Source organism: Leguminivora glycinivorella, chromosome 12 (assembly GCF_023078275.1).
Source record: "Leguminivora glycinivorella isolate SPB_JAAS2020 chromosome 12, LegGlyc_1.1, whole genome shotgun sequence".
Lineage (NCBI taxonomy): Eukaryota > Metazoa > Arthropoda > Insecta > Lepidoptera > Tortricidae > Leguminivora > Leguminivora glycinivorella.
This window is the reverse complement of record NC_062982.1, coordinates 15865186-15883617: the sequence shown is the minus strand read 5'-3', so window position 1 is coordinate 15883617 and position 18432 is coordinate 15865186. Positions and strand designations below refer to the sequence as shown.

Below are 18432 nucleotides of genomic sequence, written 5' to 3'. Positions count from 1 at the left end.
ATGGCTCCCTTGTTAACATGCAGCTTGCAAATTACCCGCAACCGAACATTGATCGACGACTATCCGTGTCAAATTGTTTACATGACGTTATTGTAAGGTGTGTTGGATTGATTGGAATTTGATTAGAAATTTTTTCTACTCCCGAACTGTTATTCGACATTTACAGGGTCGTGCATAGATCTTTAAAACCCTACATAAAGGTCTATACCCCAAAGCCAGCGTCCGCCGGCTTTCCGCGCATGCGCGCAGTATCGAAAAAACTGAAAACGCATTGTTTGGCTCTGTAACCATGGCAACGCCTTATAACGACACTGCGCGAGTGCGCGGAAAGGCTGGGCAGCCGAGCTGACAGTGCAAACCTTTGCGTCAAAATACAGGAAGCAGTGTGAATTTCACGAAAGTTATTCAAGAAAACTATTAAAAACTAAGTGCATGGTCGTAGAAAAAGTATTGTATGCAACGGTGTTTAAGTGAGTCAAAAAATACTCGTGGCGTCTCAATAACAATTTTCGGCTTCGCCTCAAATTGTTACCCACGCCACTCGTCTTTTTTGACCTCCTTTAAACGCCTGTTGCATAAAATACTATAATAGTTATTTGTTATACAATAAGGGGGCAAAGTTGTATTTTGAAGCAGAGTGTGGAACTGAAAAACGAGCAAGTGAAAGGAATAGTTGAAGTCGTCTATAGTCGAGAATAGAATCCTGAACTTGCGAGTTTTTTAACACACGAGGAGTAAAATACATTTGCACCCGAGTGTAATGCCGTGGCTTGCGTGGGCGACGGTCGCGCGATGGTCGCGCGACGGCGATGCGACGCATACGAAATCATACCTTATCGATATGGAAGTATGAGACGCGACGGCGACGGTCGCGCGAACGTCGCCCATGCAAGACACGGCGTAACACAAAACTTTTCCCCTCACTATAGCGAGGAAACTACAAAGCAAAATATGCGTTTATCACTGCTTCCAGTAGTTCCACAGGTGGTAAATTATCTTTATTACTAGATTCACCTACTTTTATCAATTTTAAAGCAGTTAATTTGACTTTATTCAAGGTCAAATTACTTTACCCACTAGTGGATAAAATGCGTTTTTACCCGCTGGTATTAAAGGACAAAACACTTGTTTCCGAGCTAGTGAGGGGAAAAAGAATTAAATGTATCATAACGAGTCTGAACGGTGTGAAAATGAAGATATACACAGGTATGAGTATTCTAATTGACTAACGAAATAAAAAAATTGTATGTTTTAGTATTTACATTTCGGCAGATCATGCAAACCGATATTAATTCAGGTACTTATACAAAAAGCATATTAAATATTCTAATTGCATTTGCATTTCAACAATCAATACAGTTACGTCAGAAACTTCAGAAAGTTGGATTTAGTATAACCTATTATTTTTAATGTTTTCGTTTTTGAATGCTGAATTCCAACGTATGCGTGAGTATATACACACGCACAAACAGTTTCAGCGGTACCTATGATATAACCTAACCACAAAATTAAAATTTTGAAAAAACCCCGACATAGTGAACCGATTTTCATGAAACATGGCTAAGAACACTCCCGACTAACTCAGCTTTCAAACAAAAAAAAACTAAATCTAAATCGGTTCATTCATTCGAGAGCTACGATGCCACAGACAGATACACACACATACAGACATACACAGACAGACAGACAGGCACGTCAAACTTATAATATCCCATCGTTTTTGCGTCGGGGGTTAAAAACGGCTTGAAAGGGCACATCGATGAGATCAGTTTTATGTTTAATAAAACAAATTTAAGATTTCATAAACTACGTTTTATTTATACATACTATTCTAAGTTACTATAATATAGGCACGTGTAAATAATATCTCGATATAGACGAATATAAATTAAATTTGATTTAATCACAGGCCATGATGCAATATTTGTACAACATTACATAAACTTCATAGATAACGAATCTAATTCGAAAAATTAATTGAATCCGAATTTAAACAACGATATCCTTACCGAGCCGCTCAAACTCGTTGGCAAAGTAAACCATATCCTTGTGGTCCAGAGCAGAGTTTTGGAAAACAATACGGAAGAAATTAGCGAGATCACCTTGCGGCTGATACGTGACCATCATACTTCCTTCCTTTATCATTCGCTCCTTTATTTTGGGTGCAACCTTGTGCAACCTTTCTTTATAATCTGGGTCGTTTTCGCGACCTCGCAGGCATTGCGGTACGTACCAGAACATGACGTTGGTGCACTCAGGCTGTTCGATAACGAGCCGGAAGCCGTCGCGTTGCCGGATATGGTCAAGGAAGAATTTGGCGTTGTCGAAAATCTTGTCGATATGTTTCTCGAGACCGTCGGTGCCTTTCGCTTTCCACATGAACCAGAATTTGAGTACGTCGGCCCTCCGTCCACACTGTATGTGTTTGTCACCGGTGTCGTAGGAAGTGTCGTAGAATTTGTCCTTCTGGAAGAGGTACTTGGCATTGCAAGAGTGTCCCTCTTTGAGTACGTTCTTGTGTCGAATTAGGAACGTCGAGCATTGTTGGGGGGCCGCTAAGAGCTTATGAGGGTTCCACGTCACCGAGTCCGCCCTGGAATCAACAAAACATTTACACATTTTCAACAAAGCTTTTTATCTCACAAGTATTTCTACAGATATAATATACCTATGTCAATATTTAATTAAATCATTTGTGTTTTAAATTTTCAAGGCTGTTTAAAGCCAAGGATTTTTAAAAACAGTTAATCGTGAATATGACATACAAACCTATTTAGCATTATTAATATGGAGATGTTAGCGTTAGAGGTCACTTTTGTTTCTACTAGACGTTATTTATAATATTCTGTGAGCAAATTCAAGGTATTGCACTTGAATTAACATTTGGTTAGGTCAACAACTTGTATTGTATACCTGTTGAACGCTATATTAGACATCAAAGTTTTCTCTCTGTGTCGAACATTGTTATTAAATATTAATATAAAACATAATATAAAGTTGTTCACAATGTGTCATAATTTTCAGAATTTATTTCGTATTTTTGAGTTATTTAATCTCGTTAACGTATAAAGTATAATTGCATGGATACAATTTTTTGTAAACGCCTTCTCGTCTGATGCAGAGCAGCGTACTGCAGGCATGTATTTCAAAACGATTGCATCTCTATTTAATTTAAGAGTTACGATTCCAAAAAATGTGCAAAATCCAATTGTCAAAAAACTTCAAAAGCGCATCGTAATCGTTTCCACGAATTGATTGCGCATGAAGTGGCATGGCAGCCCGCGTTCGGGCAATGCCGTCAATTTTCATTTGCGCTGCCACTCGTTTGTCTGTGTCCCGACTTCGGAAACCGGCTATTTCCAATGGTTTACTAGCGGTTGTCTGGGGGTTCCAGTGAAAAGAGACCTTGATGTAACATTAAATATCTTATGGTAACGTTTAGATGGCTAGTGAATCAGGGTTGATGTTGCGATTAGGATTCAATCCATTAATCACTCAGCTCTACTCTCTACACTTATTATGATCATTCATTGATTGTGGCACAAAATTCCAAAAGCCGCAAAAAATCGTCGATGACATTTGTGTTTTGTTCGTACCGCTTTTCCGATTTAAAATTTCTCTGCAAACTTCGTTAAGATCTATAAGACTATGAGGTGATAGGTAACCACTCTGCCCTAGCGTTTCTCCAAATATCAGAATCTAAATCCTCGACAAGCATTGGAAATAGCAATTCTGTGCTTTTGCTGCATTTGTGAGCTCTGAATATTATTCCTATCAATTCTCTCTCTGTCGCTTTTCGATTTCCAAAGCTAGGCTGGACCGGGGTTTAAAAAGAGGTGTGTGTCATTGTTAGGATCAGTACAGACATTGTAATACCTTACAATGTCTGTAGTAGCCTTTTATCAAGGCTACATGCTACATGATTGTTTATAAAGTCAATATAATATATGTTGTTTAAACAAATAGATAAATAAGAATGCTCATCAAAAACGCGCTTGAGACTGAGTTTGAAAATGGTCAATTAAACGAATTTTATGACATTCCCATAAGTGATTCACAGACTTTAACAAAATAGAACCCTAAAGACGTTTAACCAAAGCGCTACATTATTTGCAAGTTGCAACCAAAATTAACAAATGTAGGTAGATATTGAATACCAGTAGACTCTTAATTTTGTGTCGAAGGAAACAATAATTAAAGGTAGACTTACAGCTCGATCCCGTTGAGCAGATGCCGGTGTTTCTTCGACATCAAGGCCCCACCGCCCCACGCAGCATCCACATGCAACCAAATGTTGTGCTTCTTGCACAAAGCGGAGATCGGCAGCAACGGATCAAACGCCCCATACACCGTGGTACCAGCAGTCGCAGTCACTAAAAACGGAGTGGCTCCATCTTCTACAGCTTCTTCTATCTTCTTCTCGAGGTCGTTGACATCGATTTTGCCGAGATGGTCGGTTTTGACGAGGATGCAGTTGTCGGAGCCGATGCCCATGAAAGCGGCTAGCTTTTGGTGGAGTAGTGCGCCAGCTCGGAAGTGAATAGGACCAGGCGTGGCACTGCGTAGACACCTTTGCTCTGTGAATGAACGTTTAAAAAATACTGTTACAGGTTCAAATCAGCCAGATTTATCTATCGAAGGGAAGGACGAAAAAGTGTTTGTTCATTTATAAATGCTTTATAAAATACCTGATGCAAATATAAGTTTTTAGCCCTAGGCTAGGGTTTTTTTACACTACCTTTTCTTGTTGTCAAAAGAGCTATAAGTATTTTAATTACGCAATAATCTGCTATTGTTGGGGTATGTAGGAATTGGTATAAATTTAAGTATAAATTCTGTCCTTATATGTTTGAAAACCTTGGATTAATAACTGAATTTATTAAAGATCTCTAATTCTCAAGGTTACTCAAATACCATCGATTGCAAACGAATTATTTTAACGCGAATTTTAATTTAGTGGTCATTCCATCCACATCTCATTATAATTTGCAAAACATAAACACAATCATTATATTCATTATGTACATATTTATGCCATTGACCCTTTCGAATTACGACTGTTGCATAAACCGGCGCGTAAGGTCAACGAACTCTCATTAATACATAATTGCGACTGAAGTGTCGGGATCGGTTTATCTGCAGACGTCAGTGACTGTCTATTTTTGCTTTTTCAGTTGAATTAAAAAAAATTGAGGGTACCAATGTACCAGACAAAAGGACAATAATTGAAAGGAGCCGAGCGTAATTTTTCAAATCGAATGTGATCGTTATTTTCATATATTATTATGTAGGTACTTCAGGGGAGAATCACATCAAAGTTTGCACGGTTAAAAGAAATTAAAAGATATTTACAAAAAAATAAGAGGAAAAATAAACGCAAATAAAATTTTATAAATATAAGGACTAACACCCTACTACATTCCCCCCTGTTGGTATAATATAAATGTGATATTTTCCACGTGCAAATCGGATAAGGAAAACTTACTCAGTCAGGTACTTGTATGTATAAACAGAACATGTCACCGGCAATTTATTTTGGCTTATTTGTCCTAATATTCGTGACAAATATTTTTCCTTAGTATAAATAAATCATAAATCGATTCATCCGTGGTCTCTATTCTGTACAAAATAAGTATAAACACTTAACCCCATTATTGTAACACTACGCTTAGAGAACACTAGTGTTAGGTGACCCTAAGCTCCACTGGAACCAGGACTATTATTATTTTCGTAGGCTAATAAGAAATTTCGTAGATATTTTAACAAGATGTGATTTCTCTTTTATTAGGCTGGAACGAAGAACTCTTCAAACCAGTGCCAGAACTCTTCAACCCAGACTTAACGCAAAATAAACGATTATGATAAAAATTGGCCAACAGTGTTAACGCAGCGTGTTAACACTGGCGCAGTCAGTAGTGACCCTACCTACTGCGCCGCGGTCCCGGGTTCGAATCCCGGTAAGGGCATTTATTTGTGTGATGAGCACAGATATTTGTTCCTGAGTCATGGATGTTTTCTATGTATATAAGTATTTATATGTACATATTATATATATCTTTGTCTGAGTACCCTCAACACAAGCCTTCTTGAGCTTACCGTGGGCCTCAATCAATCTGTGCAAGAATGTCCTATAATATAATATATATATAACATAATTACAAAGGAAACAGATCAGCGACAAGCATTACAAAATAAAGCGTCCTTGACACCACACATCCACTAAATGCGTACGGAAGTCAGGAACTTGTCCGGCTCACTTTAAAATTTAAAACACTAAGAAAATAATCCGGTAAACCCAAGGTTTTCAAAGCACGCGATTGGCTATCGGGGTTAAGGTAATCTCCGAATAGGTTTACTGCAAAAACGGTAATCAACTAACTTAGGTTCATAATGGTTACAGACACTGATTGACTATCTAATCATTGGTTAAGGGCCTAATTCTAGTGAAATTAAGCTGTAATAATAAATGCAGTGACATAAATTTACTGTTTCAAATCACAGTAAATTAGCTTCAGTACTACAATGTGGCAGAAATTGATATTCTACTGACGTCATTTTTTTCCCACGCGTTTATAATCTGACCTGATCAACCGTTGCTTATTTATTTTTGTGGTTCCGTACTAATTTAAAACTTTTTTATTGTTATTCGCAATGCCGTTGTAAGTGTTTTAACTAAGAACAAAGACATATATAAATATGGGCCAAATTGTCAAAACTGAGGTTCAAAAGTTTTAAGCCTGTGTCAAGAGATGGCAGTCTTATGCACTGTGATTACACATTTTAATTCGACAGTAACTCTCTATAATACCTGATCCTCTTTGCTAAGAAGGAGAAGATACTTTTAGGCACAGATCTAAAACCCGGCCGGCCGACCGGATGTTCCTAAAACCAAATGCCAAAACGAAAAGGGGTGATGGACATCTCATTAGCTATCACATTAAGCGAATTTGACCTTAATGAAAATGTCATGTTTTTTAAGATATTGGTCGTTACATTTAAAAACGTAATTTATTTATCAGTACCTATGGTTTGCAAGTACGAAAACAATTTATTGAGATTGCAAGCAATACAAGAAAGGCATAACATTGAACTATTTCGTATTTGAACTATATTCTATTTTTAACGACTTTCCCAATAGATACTGAATTATATAACTCTTATAAAACTTCGCTGTAAACTATTTACAAGTTTATAAGTGCATATCGTAGCAATTATATACGAACAGATAGTTTTAGTATGTTCATTTAACGCGAGAGCCCATTTGTGTGTTGTCAGTGTCACAAATAAATGTTCCGGTGTGCATTCACAGTCGATTTTCCCATTATGTTGTGATTTCAGTCAGCTAAGTAGGTACTATAAAATCTAGTTTCAGAATTTCACACGAATCAGTTGTGTCATGGCGTGTACAGAAATTTAATTGGACTTTTATTGTTTTATACTTTTATAAAATGAAAAAAAAAATGAAATATTTATTTTTCAAGTAGGCATATTACAATGCGCATATGAACGTCAAATAAAGCTACGCCGGCTCTAACCCTACGCCTCAGCCTCGAGAAGATATAAAAAAAGATCAAATAAATTAAATCAAATTAAATCAAAGTCCATTTAAAAATTTGATAAAACAAATTGCCCTGGGACAAGACTTTTACCATTTGCTAATAAATATATCTAAGGAAAATTTGTTACTTAAATCAACATTTGAAAACTGCGTTACAGCATTTTAGCCTGTGTGGTGACGGGTTAAGAATTTCACCACCCCCTTTCTTCCCGTGGGTGTCATAGAAGGCGACTGTGGGATATGGGTTAAATTGTGGCGTAGGCGAGAGGCTGGCAACCTGTCACTGCAATGTCACAGTTTCATTTTCTTTCAACCCCTTACTTGCCAAGAGTGGCACTGAAGCTTTAGTAGTTTCATGTACTCTGCCTACCCCTTATGGGATACAGGCGTGATTGTATGTTGTTGTTGTTACAGCATTTTGCACTTTTTATTTGCCCTTCACATCATTCACAAGGCAGAATTATGATATCTCCACGTACCTTAGTTTCCGGGAAAAAGAAGTATCTGGCGCAGCTGATAGCATATCCGTTGGCGATGGAGCCTCCAGGACAGAAGATCCCGTCTCCTTCCCCATTGGCCCAGCCGACGAACCTCCGCATTTCGCGGAGGACATCCTCCTCCATCAGAGTGAAGACTGGGGCAACTTCGTACGTGTACACGCTCGGGTTAAGTGCGTCCGTCAACCATTGGCCGATCAAGCCGTACGGGTCCACGGATGAGAAGAGCTGGTTGACGAAGTAAGGGTGGGCTGTGTTCACCGAATAGCGGGCAACCTGTTTGCGAAGGAGAGAGATGTAAATATCAATATACCTATATTAATAACAATGTTTAAAATAATTAAGAAATGCTTGAATAAATATTTGGTCCAAATTTTTATTTGGTTGTCATTTCCCATTTTTTATTTTTGTCCTGAAATTTTCATATTTATTTGCCCTTCTCCGAGTTACGATCGTACAAGTCCTTTAAAAGAAATACCTAGTAACTCAGACGGGAAAATATGTGACATTTTTCGGAAGTTCTTTCGGAAGAGTTCATTTTTCAGAGTAGAAAAGGTATTAAAATTCCCACAATCAACAATTTGAATTTATTATTATTTTCATAATTCACTTGAGTTTACTTAAGTAGGTACCTATGTAACTTCCAATGAAAATCGGCTTTTTGCTATTTTGAAAAAGGTCGTCAAAAGACCTATAAATAACGATGAAATTAACGTGAACAAAAAATTAATTTGGAAGATTGGAATAAACCGTATATTTTTATGAATGGGGACAAAGAAAGAATAAAAATAGACTTTTCTAGATCTGGCATGTTTGGTCTCAGATTAGGTTCATTCATCTTATCCCATATTTGGAATACTTAACTAAAATTTCATATTTCTACGTGAATCTGACTGAACGTGAATATTTGACAAATTGACTTTATTGGCAGCCACTTTCGGTTCACATCGTACTACACAAACAGGTACACTCACATCAGCAATGATTCCCAAAAGCTGGTCATGGCTCAGCGGTCCCTCTCGCGGCTTCAGATCGATCGCCTGCTTGATCTGATCCGGGGCAGCCCACTCCACCACCTTCGAGGTCCTCAAGGACCTTCCGAAGACCACTCGATCCACCAACAGATCCACTGCACGACGAATGAAATCCTCATGTTTCGACCTAACCGCTATACTCTGGAACAGCGTATCGTCCTGCCTCTCCTCACCAGCGATAATAGTCGAATCGGCAGGCATTGTGGTTCTATCTTCTTTCACTTCACTTTCAACCGTTTCATTTACGGAAGGATAAAGTTAAAATAAAACCATTTATTCAATTTTGAATGGACGAGCGGCCGCGAGAGGCTGAGCGGTTTTAGCCCGTGGCCGATTGCGTAGCCTTCTTAAATACTGATCGACGTCAATTCACTTTGTAAGGTTAAAATGTTTTAGCCGCTCTATTAAAATATAGACTAATAGTCGTAGCCAGTATATAGCTCGATGCATGTATGCATTAATAACAGAGAACACGGCGTAGTCGTACATTCAGGGTACCGTATATGTTATGGTGGCCTGGTGGTGTATGAAAAATTCACGATCCCTGCAGACACAAGAATTTGAAAACTTTTATCAAAAATTCATTCTTTTCAACTCAAAATTATGAGGGTTGCTGGGGTAGGTACATTAATGAAAATAAAATAACATATAAATATAATACAGTATGTATAAAATGTTAAGAAGGTTCCGTCAAATTCAAACGATATAGTTTATTATTTATTACTTAGTATCTACGTATAAAAAAGTCATAATAGGAAATTATAAGTACAGTTACATTTACATTTTAGCAAGTAAATTATTTAAGGTTTTTTCACCTTGACAAAGTTTTGTTCTTATACACTACTTTAATTAGTCTAACGAAGGTCAGAGCTGGCCTTTATTACTTGGCTAATCAACTGCAAATGCACTATAAAAACTTTAATAGGTAAGTTTATGGCATGCTTCCTAAAAGTAGTATCAAAGACCTAAGTATCCTATAATGTTGTCCTTGCCTCTAATTCTAAAGCCCCGTATTCATTGTAAACATTTGTTGAGCAACCTTGTTTAATCAACATGTTGCTGAGTTGCTGGCAACATGTTGCAGGCAACACTGGGTGTTGCAGAGTTGCTGACTACGTGTTGCAGTGTTTTCGCTTGTCGATCAAAAACATCAGTTGATCAACTCATGTTGACGTGTGCATACAGTTTTTACAACTTTTCTAATAAACATGGCGGTAGTTTGGGACAACGACAAAATAATGCAATTAATAGAACTCTAAAATAATGCAATTGTTTTGATACTCTGAATGTGTAGGAAAGAGAACTATATGAATCTCCAGATGCTAGATACCGTAGCGTAATAGCCAGTCTTGTTTCAGATGAAACTGGTTGACGAAAATTTGTCGCTTTTTTTGTTATTGACGGGCTAATTAACCCTAGAAGATGTTCGAAATCACTTTTTGACATTCTCATAAAGTTAATAAAGGAGCCATCTCCCATTTTAAGATCACTTAATAAATTTTGCCTTTGTAAGAGGTACTTCCGTATCCACCATCTTTTTTTCTTTTTCCGGGGTTTTAGGTTATACGCTAGATACACAAGAGAGCACAACAACACGACTTCTTCAGGCAACATTTTCACGCAGTCTGCGGTGTGGACAGGAGGTCATGCCGTAAACAAAGTTTCCCGCAACTTTGTGCCATTTCATCAACAAAATTGATCAACTGTTGGTCAACAAATGTTTACAATGAATACGTGGCTTAATGCTCTACTAGAGTAAAGTTGTCCTAACTCTTATAAAAAAAAATACTTTGTGACAGACGCTCGAAATGATTAAGTTTGTACTGTACCTATATACTAACTGTCGTAAAGTATTTTTAACCCCCGACGCAAAAACGAAGGGGTGTTATAAGTTTGACGTGTCTGTCTGTCTGTCTGTCTGTCCGTCTGTCTGTCTGTCTGTCTGTCTGTTTGTCTGTCTGTGTGTGTGTCTGTCTGTGGCATCGTAGCTCCCGAATGGATGAACCGATTTAGATTTAGTTTTTTTTGTCTGAAAGCTGAGTTAGTCGGGAGTGTTCTTAGCCATGTTTCATGAAAATCGGTCCACTAGGTCGCGGTCGGGGGTTTTTTCAAAATTTTAATTTTGTGGTTAGGTTATTTCTTATTATACCTTTAGTTCAAGGGCCTGGACCTGAACTCTAAGCTATGTTACATCTTGATGTAATAAATGTATGACTTGTATGAGTAACTCGCCAGCTTGCTCTGTAGGGTCTGTTACCTGTGTGTATGTAGCGATGCCCCATCAATTATTCTTCAGGCCGACGTCCCAGGAAATCTGTACGCAACGATATACTTTTCCCTCTTATAGCTCGGAAACACGTGTTTTGTCCTATAGGCACAGAATAAACGCATTTTATCCACTAGTACAAGTACAGAAACTGCTTTGACCTTGAAATAAAGTCAAATTAACTACAAAATTTAAAATTGAAAAAGTAGGTGAATAGGATTACTAATAAAGATGATTTACCACCTGTAGAAACTACTGTTATACAATGATATTCAAGTTTTTGCGTTGTAGTTTCCTACAGTATTTGATATAATATTTTTGTGTTACAGTCCCAACACAAATGTATTTTACTTTCTGTGTGCTTAATCAAAAGACTCTGCAAGTTCTGGATTCATAATTCTATTTAACTCAGCATTATTCGCATTCGCTCGTGGACAACGCATTAAAAGCCTTAAAAAAACTTGCTCGTTTTTCAATTCCACACTCGGCGTTAAAATACAACTTTGCCCCCTTGTATAACAAATAACTATTTCCTCTCTTATTGCGTGAACATAAAGTTTTGTCCTATAGGCTATCATTAAGTCCGCGTCAATAGGTGTACCTAGGTACCTAAAGCACGCAACATGCGCCTTGTACAGTCAGCTGCAGAGAAAAGTAGACCCCCTTGCATACAAATTTGTATGGCAGGGGGTCTACTTTTCTCTGCAGCTAACTGTACCTGCATGTAACGACAAAACTTTCCGTACACAGACGGGAAAAAAATCAATAGTTAAAATATTTCTCGACTTAATTAGATTTATGATTATGACCGATAGAAAGACGGACAAAGTTCCACCAAAATACTTTTTACTTTTTTTGGTACGGGAGCCTAAACATGAAGTTACCCACACCTAGATTCTGACTCAAAGCACATTCACCGTAACTACAAATTTAAAGGTTTTTCCAAACAGGAAAATCTTTATACCCAATAAAATTACCTCGTTTTGCACAGTAGCCAATTACGACGAACTATGATTCGGTTCGGTATGTCCCTTTTAACGGGAAATTGATGTTGTATGCAAACAAGAGACGCAGTTGTTTCAATTGACATTGAATTGTTTGATTCCTCAATCAACTCACCCTAGTTAATTCGTTGTATTTTTTTCATTAGGCGTTTTACAAGGTCAACATTGCACTTAACTGTATTCTGCAGTATGAAATTAAAAAATCAATTTTAGACTACGCATTTGTTAATAAATAAATAAGTTTTAAATAATTCATACACAAAATAAATGTTTCACAAAATAAAAATTAACAAACTTTTATCCCTGACTCTAGTTTTCTTTTAATGAGCATGAGGCGAAGCGTAATCATACTGAAACCGAAGCACATAAACCGCAACAAAATTAAATTTCGTTTGTTTTTCACGGAGATCATAATATTATATGGTCACCTCTAGTCTACATCATTCATCAGGTCAATACTCGTATTTACCAAAATATTGCATTAGGTATGACTTCAAATACACAAAACAAAACCGACTTCAAAAATAAGCGCGTTAGAAAACACGGAGAAACTAAAAAGCAAAAAATAATTTATTGTTTGAATTCAGATTTCTTATCGGATTGCAACAATCTAAACATCCAAATTATAAACAAATCAATTATTTTTGTAGTCGGTACCACCAGCCCTGTTCCTCGCCTTGCTATTGCCTGTTTGCCCCACCCAACCATACGCAGGCTGGCCCCGACTCCAAAAATAATTGATTTGTTTATAATTTGGATGTTTAGGTTATTGCAATCCGATATCCTTATCCTTTAACTCCTAATCATTGAGGAGGAGGAGGAGCGACACAATTTGACCTAAACAAACACATTAGGTAGGTACTTACACAGAAAATAATATCTAAATTTATAAAATAAGCAACACAATAATAAGTATTATTTGCATATTCAATGTAGCAATTTTACCCCGTATATACATGAATAATTGTGTAATATTCATCGCTCCTCGAACCGCAAAATAATGCATTATGCCTGAACTACGCCGAAGCATATCCAGCGTATGATTCCTAAACCCAACAGGGCCTTAGGCTACTGAATGAATTTACACAAAACGTTTACGCCAGGGAACATAATACAGTGTAATTCTGGCAACGTAATCAGGAATATCAGATAGATAGTGATAGTGGTAGTGATAGTGATAGTGGTAGGTGGAAACAATAAATTATCATTAGGGTGCGTAGAATAAGGTATTTATAAGTCTATGGTTAGCGACGTAATCCATATCACTAAAAAGTTATTGCTGATAAAATTGGTCTAAATAGTTCAATAAAAACTACATGAACACTATGCATCGTCGGCAAACATGAATACGGCCCACCCGAAACCAAGCAGTCACCGCAGCCCATGAACGCCCGCAACCCTAGCTGTCACCTGCGTCATGCTGACTGTATAAAATCTGAATACTCCTTTAACACCAGCATCAGGCCGTCCCTATCGCACTTACAAATAGTGCGATAGGGATGGCCTTCTATTTTATCGTCTATCGCGCGACCATGCTTCCCGTGCTGTATAGTCGGGTAGCGATAGCTTTTGAGGTTTCGATAATATTCACGTTGCTTCTTTTTTGCATATAGTTTTTAGACTATTGATCAAATATAAAAATAATATTTTGGGTCGTCCTAGGTACCTGCTTAGCTCGAAATTTAGGTATTTCTATTTTTAAGCAGTGTTCAGTCAAAGAAATATTCGAGAAGAAATTATTTGTATCTATTTAAAAACAACGTGGTTGCCGATGTACATATGCATTTTGGGTCATTTTCATCCATGGGTTTAATGATATTTCAAAAATGTCTAATATTGGCCCTAAAACACCTAACAAAATATTAGAGTTGGTAAGTGAAGTCTTATACCATTCAGGACATTATTATATATATATTTTCTTAAAGTGTGTCACATTTTATCCATTGCTTATATATAAAAAAAAAATTTTTTTAATAAAAACCCTGTCAAAGCCTGAAAAAAAATTTCATGTTAATAAGTTGACGTCTATATTATTATAAAATGATATCAAGTCATCATTTTTAATTTGGGTCACTTTCATCCATGGGTTTTCAATATTTGGCAGAATAAAACGCAACGCAATAGAGTAGTATTTTAAATGTTTGCGCTGTGTGGCGCGCAACCGATAGCCAATCAGGTTGGCGCATGCCGCTGGCGCGACGCCGCGCTGTGACACGAGGCGTAGGTACCTACTTCTCGTGCGCAGTCATACATAATTTAAGATTGCCAGAGGGTCGGGCTTTGGCGGGATTCTCCCGATTTTTTTGTAAGTCTTCCCAATTAAAACTTATACATAGTTAGGTAACCTTAAGAACTTTATTACATTAGTAACGAAAACAGACCAATTATAAATGTCGAAAACACGTAAAGGTCTACTATCTAAAATAAACGAAGTAAACTAGCTAAACTATCGTAATTTTTTATTATGGTGCATTAGGGTAATTCCGAATGACAAAAATGCTCTGGTAATTCCGAAGAGGGAATCTTGATATGATGGAAATAATGGTGATTTTTATGTGACTTTCGTAATTAGACGACTTTCGGAATTACCCTAATGCACTATTATTTTACATTTCCCTACGAAATCCTCGAAACTCCAGAACCTTTTGTCCCGATATTGAAGTACCTAATTCGATCCGGCGCTCCTATTCATACACCGTGATTATATTATTGTAACTATTGATTTCAGTTTTTAGTTTCACAATACAGGGTGTAATTTTTATGACGGGAAATATTTATGGATGCAAATGGATACAAAACCCAAAAACAATAAATTATAACTTGAATATTATTTACTATATTTTCCTTAATTTTCATTTATAATGGACACGAAGCGCACGGCGGCATAATATATCTGTACACCTTATAAAACAAAGTCCCCCGCCGCGTGTGTCTGTGTGCGCGCGCGTGTGTGCAAACACAGGTGGTGAGACTGCGGTAGCCATTATTGTAATTATTCTCATTATATGGCATTAGTATCCTTTTTACAGTTTTTCGACATTACCTCAATTGGTTTCGAATTTAACCCTACCTTAGAAAAATGGTAATCAAAATACGTATGTATTTTTTTTACTTACATTTATCTATCCATACTAATATTATAAATGCGAAAGTATGTCTGTTTGTTTCTCCGTCTTTCACGGAAAAACGGAGCGACGAATTGACGTGATTTTTTAAAGTGGAGATAGTTGAAAGGATGGAGAGTGACATAGGCTACTTTTTGTCTCTTTCTAAAGCGAGCGACGCCGCGTGCAAAAGCTAGTGTAATATAAAGCTGCAACACGACTGACATTTTTCAAAAAACAGCCAGAAGGAGGTTCCGCCGGTGGCAGTGTTTGGTGTGGCCGTATAGAGGTTTGTCCTGCAACCCTGTAAAAATCCGACCGTCGGTCTACCTGTTCCAGGTAAAAAAATGTTGGACGGCCTGACCAAACGGCGGGAGATAGCCAAGGGGTGTTCGACCAAATGTCATAGAGGACCCTGGGTTGTTTTTGACGCTGCCATTTTTTTTTTTAAATGACCGTCTTTTTTAGACGATTTTTCAAGTTTGTCGTAGAGCACTCTAATTTTGGTCGTAGAATCTCCAAGCAGCCTTGATTAGAATTAAATAAAAAAAAATTGAAAAATGCGACAAATGTGAGAAAACTGGCTACTTTTGTTTTGTATGGCAACTTTTAAATCGTAAGAGATAGCCGGGGGTGCTCGACCAAATGTCATACAAATCTCGGAGTAGAAAAAAGTTGTATTAAAAAAAATTCAAAATGGCCGACTTTTTTTTAAATTTCAAAATGGTTCTAGCGCGCTGAGATTTGGCACACGAGTGGACGGCCGACGGATTAGTATTCAAAAAGAATATTATTGAAAAATTTCAAATGGCGGCCTTTGTGGGCAAATTGAAATTAGTATGGAAGATTTTTTTTAATAACCATATCTCCGTAACGGTAGGAAAAAGGTCAAAAAAGCTTGAACTACACAATTTCAAAATGACCGACTTTGATTTTGGGAAATTTGACTTTGTCTTCTCTCGCCGCCGTTTTTGACTTTTCCAAAAAAAAAATTCTCATTCCTATTTTTGGCCCCCGTTTTTACCACGTGCCAAATTTTACCGCGCTCGGACCGAAGATAAAAAAAAATAATTCAAAGTCGGCCATTTTGAAATTTTGTAAATGCCATTCGATGGACCTAAGATAACTGTACAACATTAGTTCAAGCACTTTAACCTTTTTCCTACCGTTACGGAGATATGGCGATTAAAAAAAACCTCCATACAAATTTCAATTGGCGTTCAAAGGCAGCCATTTTGAATTTTTAGAAATTTTCTTTTTGTATACTAATCTTGAGGCGGCTATCCACCCGTGTTGCGACGTACAGACTTGCAATTTTGAGTTTTAAGTATGTTATTATAGCTTACTAGACGACGAAAATTTCTGCGTTCCGGTCTTATCCAGAGGTTCTCAAATAGGGGCCTGAAAATGCGGCGAAATGGTTCCAGTAAAGGATGGTACGGCAGTGTTGGCTTCGTACTCGACTTGGCGGGGGTACTGCCGTGCCCCCAGATTAAATTATAAGATAGTTAAGTTTAATGAAAAGGTTTATCTATTTGTATTCTTTTGCAGCAGCGTCTCAGCGAATCACAATGAGTTGTCTTGCCTTTGGCCGACCAATAGTATTAGTCTCTCGTATCTAAGTAATATTTAACGAGAGCTGTGATAGGCCTGTTTAAAATTATGGATATATATTAAAATCATAGTTCAAAACGATGGTTTTTGCCATACCTTTAACAGGCTTTAACACTGGCGTGTTTATTTTTGATAGGGGATGATTTTATTATTTCATAGTATAATTCCTCAATAAGGAAATGATGTATCTATTATTTTCGAGATACCTACAGTATCAACCATTTCAAAAGCTTTAACTGTTGTTTTGTGAAAACTTTTTATATAGTACTTTGGAGACTAGTTTCGAAGTCGTGACAGTTTTCAGACGTCCGTGACTGGCATCGCCTCGGCCATTTTGTACAACCGCGTTAAGAGCAAACGTCACCCAGCGTAAAAATCAACAAAACAAATCATGCAGTGATATCATAAAGAGATACCCAAAAACGCTGGCTACGCTAACAGGACTCAGGGTTCAGCATGAGCTAAAGCTTAGGTACTACTTTCCCAAGCGCTTATCATGATGAGTCGTACCAAAACAGCGTGTCTTTATATAATTTCTATATTGTACCAAACCTGAGTTCTACTAGGTACAGCCGAGCCAGTGTCAGCTCAGTGTCAGCTCTATCTTGGATACTGCTCACCCACGAACTCACCGTGACGATTTCTTTAATTACGATGATAATTTGTTTGTTATTTTTCGAAATACATTAACTTTAATGACAATTGGCGTTCATTAATTTTTAATGGTTAATGACAATTAACCTTTTGACTGTGTAATTTTTGTTAATTACCGTTCGGCCAATACTCCTAGGCATTTCTTGCAGCCAATCAATAAATAATATCCTAAAACATCTGGACGATATTTTATTATATCACGTCTTTAGAAAAAAAAACTTATAAATACAAGAACAAAAAAACCGGCCAAGAGCGTGTCGGGCCACGCTCAGTGTAGGGTTCCGTAGTTTCCCGTATTTTTCTCAAAAACTATCAAGTTCAAAACAATTTTCCTAGAAAGTCTTTATAAAGTTCTACTTTTGTGATTTTTTTCATATTTTTTAAACATATGGTTCAAAAGTTAGAGGGGGGGGACGCACTTTTTTTTCCTTTAGGAGCGATTATTTCCGAAAATATAAATAATATCGAAAAACGATCTTAGCAAACCCTTATTAATTTTTAAATACCTATCCAACAATATATCACACGTTAGGGTTGGAATGAAAAAACATTTCAGCCCCCACTTTACATGTAGGGGGAGTACCCTAATAAAACATTTTTTTCCATTTTTTATTTTTGCACTTTGTTGGCGTGATTGATATACATATTGGTACCAAATTTCAGCTTTCTAGTGCTAACAGTTACTGAGATTATCCGCGGAC

At 37.2% G+C, this 18432-nt stretch overlaps 1 protein-coding gene across 1 annotated transcript; it reads right to left on the bottom strand.

Moving 5' to 3' along the window:
* Positions 1-1790: 1790 nt before the first annotated feature.
* LOC125232140 (cysteine sulfinic acid decarboxylase-like) lies at positions 1791-9594 on the bottom strand. The gene is given in 5 exon segments (XM_048137771.1): positions 1791-2593; positions 4211-4514; positions 4517-4577; positions 8038-8331; positions 9030-9594. Coding segments are annotated over 5 exon segments (1524 nt in total). The 5' UTR covers positions 9291-9594; the 3' UTR covers positions 1791-1989.
* Between the last annotated feature and the right edge of the window lie 8838 nt (positions 9595-18432).